The sequence below is a fragment of the Aspergillus ochraceoroseus genome (assembly GCF_002846915.1).
Source record: "Aspergillus ochraceoroseus IBT 24754 chromosome Unknown P175scaffold_7, whole genome shotgun sequence".
In the NCBI taxonomy this organism is placed as follows: domain Eukaryota; kingdom Fungi; phylum Ascomycota; class Eurotiomycetes; order Eurotiales; family Aspergillaceae; genus Aspergillus; species Aspergillus ochraceoroseus.
In genome coordinates this window covers 1,085,703-1,088,657 of record NW_024468482.1, presented here as the reverse complement: position 1 = coordinate 1,088,657, position 2,955 = coordinate 1,085,703, and the positions used below count along the sequence as shown (strand labels likewise).

General features: G+C 46.0%; 1 protein-coding gene across 1 annotated transcript; it reads right to left on the bottom strand.

Moving 5' to 3' along the window:
- Positions 1 to 935: 935 nt before the first annotated feature.
- Positions 936 to 2,955, bottom strand: P175DRAFT_0559591 (cardiolipin synthase). Its single transcript, XM_040900930.1, has 4 exons — positions 2,332 to 2,955; positions 1,937 to 2,253; positions 1,619 to 1,883; positions 936 to 1,307 (listed from the first exon to the last, which is right to left on the bottom strand). The coding sequence occupies exons 1-4, from the start codon at positions 2,625 to 2,627 to the stop codon at positions 1,178 to 1,180; spliced, it is 1,008 nt and encodes a 335-aa protein (XP_040750155.1). The 5' UTR covers positions 2,628 to 2,955; the 3' UTR covers positions 936 to 1,177.

Below are 2,955 nucleotides of genomic sequence, written 5' to 3'. Positions count from 1 at the left end.
ACTCCGGGGAGGGAATTGGAAATTGGACAAGGTCAGCAAGGATTTGTCAGATGGAAAGTAGCCGAAGGGGATAAGGATAGACACATACATGAGAGCAGAATGAGGGTCCTTGGAAGAAAAGAATGCAGACGATGAATGCAATTTCCATAGGCTAGTCTTTGCTAAGGATGTGGTTTCAGAGCAAGACCCACTACTATAGTGGATCTTGCCAGTGATAATTCCATTATTAGAGAATAGGAAATGGAGAAGAAAATTCTCAACAGACTGCATGCCAGCGGAGATAAGCATCCGGCTTACGGAGTACCTGAAGCTTCGTCGTTGTCCGAATATAATCATTAAGACACAGAATGACTCATGATGCCAAGAAAAGGGTCGTTAACTAGTTAGTTAACTAACTATTATCAGTTCGGATGATTAACAATCCGTCTTCGGTAACAACGCAAAAGTCTCCGAGCCGCAATCACGAGTCATGCTCTGACTTTCATTTTCGGGGCGCTGCAGCTTCCATGATTCAGGTTTACCGCCTCCCATTCAAAATCTTAATCCCTTGAGATCTCAGGAATTGTATGAAACAAGTTGGATTTAGGTTTCAATCCTAGTAATAATCCCAGTAATACAATTTACTAATCCTCCTTGAACTCTGTAACTAAAACTAACTAACTATCCGTGCTATGCAGCTATAGCAGGCTACTACTACCATATGCAACTATCTTACCTCTCCTGACCTATCCTATACCTTATAATCCAGCATTCCTGCAGATTACCCTACTTAGTACTTCCCTATATCGGGGATAACCGCGTGGCTTCACTTTATCGAATCGATGTACGTATGTCCAACTGAGTCATTCAACACCCAAGTGCCCGATTCTACAAAGTAGGTACTTTATGATGAAGGATCCTACTAACGAGAGTAATTTTGTTAGAACCCAGGATTTGGCTTACTTTGAGTTCATTCAATTTATTGGATTGGATTAGTTGATCGTCAATCAACAGCTCAATGCTAAATGCAAATATCTATCCACAATGCTACCGACCCAAGATACTATCAGAGGCAAAGCAAAAACAACTGACTAGCTAGCTAGCTACCTACCTACCTACCTACCTACCTATGCTCAATTCTATGATATATAATGCATATACTCAAACATACTGTACAGCTACTTCGTAGTATTTCAATTCAAGACCGCTGTTTCCCGGCTGCCTGCACGATCCGCTTCTGCACTTCTTCTTTGGTCAGGATTTTAACGGCGTCTTTGGAAAAAACGTAGCTCAGGCCAGACCAGATAGTGGTTGCGGCAACGAGGTATCTAATTAGGTTAGTATCATGGGAGAAATATGTGCAGAAGAAAGAAAAGAAAGAAGGAAAAAAAAAAAAAAAAAAAAAAACATACAACAGTCAGGATTCGCATGTGGTCACCCACCATACTACTAACTGACCGGCAAGTGGCTTAAGTACGGCTGAGCGGACGGGAAGCCCTGTTTTCCACTTCCTATGGTCGTATGTGCTAATCTCACCCAAAATGTAGCTGATCTACCGCTGAAACATCCCAACACTTCCCGGAAAATTCAAATTCATAAATGAGAGGAGCAAAAAAAAAAAAAAAAATCTTTAACTTACTGAAATCCAATCATGGCTTCTTTGAGGTGCCATGCCTCGAGTAAAGTCTCCGGAACGACGGGCAGTGCGATCGCGCTTCCCACAAGCAGCAGCTGAAGGGCTGTGTTGGCTTTCGAGATATTGGTTGGCTTTACCTCTGCAGAAGGGAGAGAAAAGTCCCAGTACCGGGCCATGGTTTTTGGTGGCGGGAGGGATATCCATCGATAGTAGATCGCAGATAGGGCAAGTCCGATATCCCGGCCCAGAATGATGACCGCGAGCCAAACTATAAACGACGTCAGTCCGGATGGCCTTGTGGGAGTGCAAGACATAGCTTACCTGGTATCGATCCGTTGACTGCTAGGCATGCAACGCTGATTGTCATTAGCAGTTTATCTGCCATCGGGTCAATGATTGTCCCGACGACTGTCTGCAGGTTAAATCGTCGGGCGATATAGCCGTCGGCAAGGTCGGTGACTCCGGCATAGGCGAAGAGAGCCAAAGCCGCAGCGTGGTGGTCGTAAACCAGGAAGTATCCTACTAGCGGGGCAGCAACCAGACGAGAAAATGTCAGAATATTGGGGATGGTGTAGATGTTTTCGTGAGTGCGGAGTGGAAGCCGCGAGAGAACTGGCGATTTCTTGGACTCGGGGGATCTGGACGCGTTGTCAGTTCTATATTCCAGGTGGAACCTCAGACTTCAAACAAGCACAAAATTGCCTTTGAGGACCTACTCTGGAGCTTCAGGTGCATCAGTCGGCTTTTTAGCGGAGCCTCTCTTCTGCAGTCCGAACTGTGCCACACATTTCTGACGATCCCAGGCAGGTATGCCGGGTCTCTTCCGGGGTTGATTTGCAGCTAATGTGAAGAGGGATGACCCGCGGAACTTCTGAATTCGCAGGCTTTCAAATCCTTTGGATATACAAAGGGTTGACCCGAATGAATGAGACGGGATTCTGCTGAGCACCAGCAACCGGGGACACTGTCTGGACGCACGAACAGCGACCGGCAAAAGCGGACGTGCTGCCATTCTGGCTCGGCCCCAATTCGAGAGATTTGGAATAAAGAATTGCCCCGATAAATAGGTAGAAAACAATCAGGTGGGTGCTTCCAACTGCAGGTTCATTCAACCTGGTGCATGTCCAGCCAGACTCCCGGAAAAAAAGGTCTCGAGTAATGTTAATTGAGTTGATATATGAACAATAGGATATCCGTATAGCAATCCTACTCGGAACTACACTAGTCGCCTGCGAGCCAGGTCCAGGTTGCAAAAAAAAAAAAAAAGCGCTCACGTGGAGGCCCAGGTTTATAGACGGTGAATGGACGAGCTGCGCAGTGGCACCCACGGATTGAAAATG